We start from the raw sequence: 972 nt of genomic DNA on the forward strand, positions 1-972 counted from the left end.
TATATATATATATATATATATATATATATATATATATATATATATATATATATATATTCATTCTGTGTGTGTGTGTATTCTCTGTTCAAAATATTGGCTCGAATCCACTTGGGCAGTTATGAATGCCTAACCTAGCGCAATGGGTTCCAAACCATTGGTATTCCAGATTTGGTCTTCGGGTTCCATAACTCCTGACTGTTGGCCCAGTTGGCTGGGGCTTCTCTGAAGTCCAAAACAAATGGAGGACCAAAGGTTGGGAAGCACTGACCTAGAGTTATGCATTCATGGCTGTTACATATTCACAACTCCTATGGTCAGGGGATATGTTGGGACTGTGAAAGTCCTCCAAACCCCACTTAACTGCTGTTGCGAGCAACAGAGGTCTGTTCCCCTGCCAGTGAGAAAGCAGATTATATTCTCATCCAATTTCCTTGTGTGAATAATCTCTGGTGGGAGGGGAATTGCGAGAGGGACCCCGCTTGTGCCTGTTGCAATTGGGATCACTCATGAGATGGAGTGGGTTGAAACAGACAACTGCTTCCCAAGTAATGAGGAATGGACCCTGTTGCTTGCAGCAGCTGCTGTCCAGTAAATGGGGACTAGGAAGAATGGGATGAGAGACACAGCTGTCTAATGATGGTGGATTCCAGCCATTTTTACAGTTGTTTATTATCTTAAACTGATTTTATTGTACGGCATTCTGAGATCTTTGTATATGCTCAGAAGCATGCTGCTATTCTTGGTTTGAGCCTCCCCCAAGAATGCTCTTGCCCCAAATTAAGCCAACCCCAATTCCCAGATCTTTCACTTACGGCCGATCCAGTGATAATATGAACAGGGGCACCAGGATTGGTATATGGCGCCTCAGTGCTGCCGTTGTAGACCTGGAGCAAAGAGAAGGTGAGAGAAAGAGATGAGGGCGAGGAAAAATATCGTCTGAGGAGCTGAAGAACATGATTCTGTTCATGGCAA

General features: G+C 43.8%; 1 protein-coding gene across 1 annotated transcript in view; it reads right to left on the minus strand.

Moving 5' to 3' along the window:
• Positions 1-972, minus strand: part of ACP7 (acid phosphatase 7, tartrate resistant (putative)) — a 14975-nt gene that overhangs the window by 2937 nt on the left and 11066 nt on the right. The window contains exon 12 of the mRNA XM_042440674.1: positions 813-884. Within this exon, the coding sequence (XP_042296608.1) occupies positions 813-884 (72 nt within the window). The remainder of the gene's footprint in view (positions 1-812; positions 885-972) is intronic.

The sequence above is a fragment of the Sceloporus undulatus genome, chromosome 9 (assembly GCF_019175285.1).
Source record: "Sceloporus undulatus isolate JIND9_A2432 ecotype Alabama chromosome 9, SceUnd_v1.1, whole genome shotgun sequence".
Lineage (NCBI taxonomy): Eukaryota > Metazoa > Chordata > Lepidosauria > Squamata > Phrynosomatidae > Sceloporus > Sceloporus undulatus.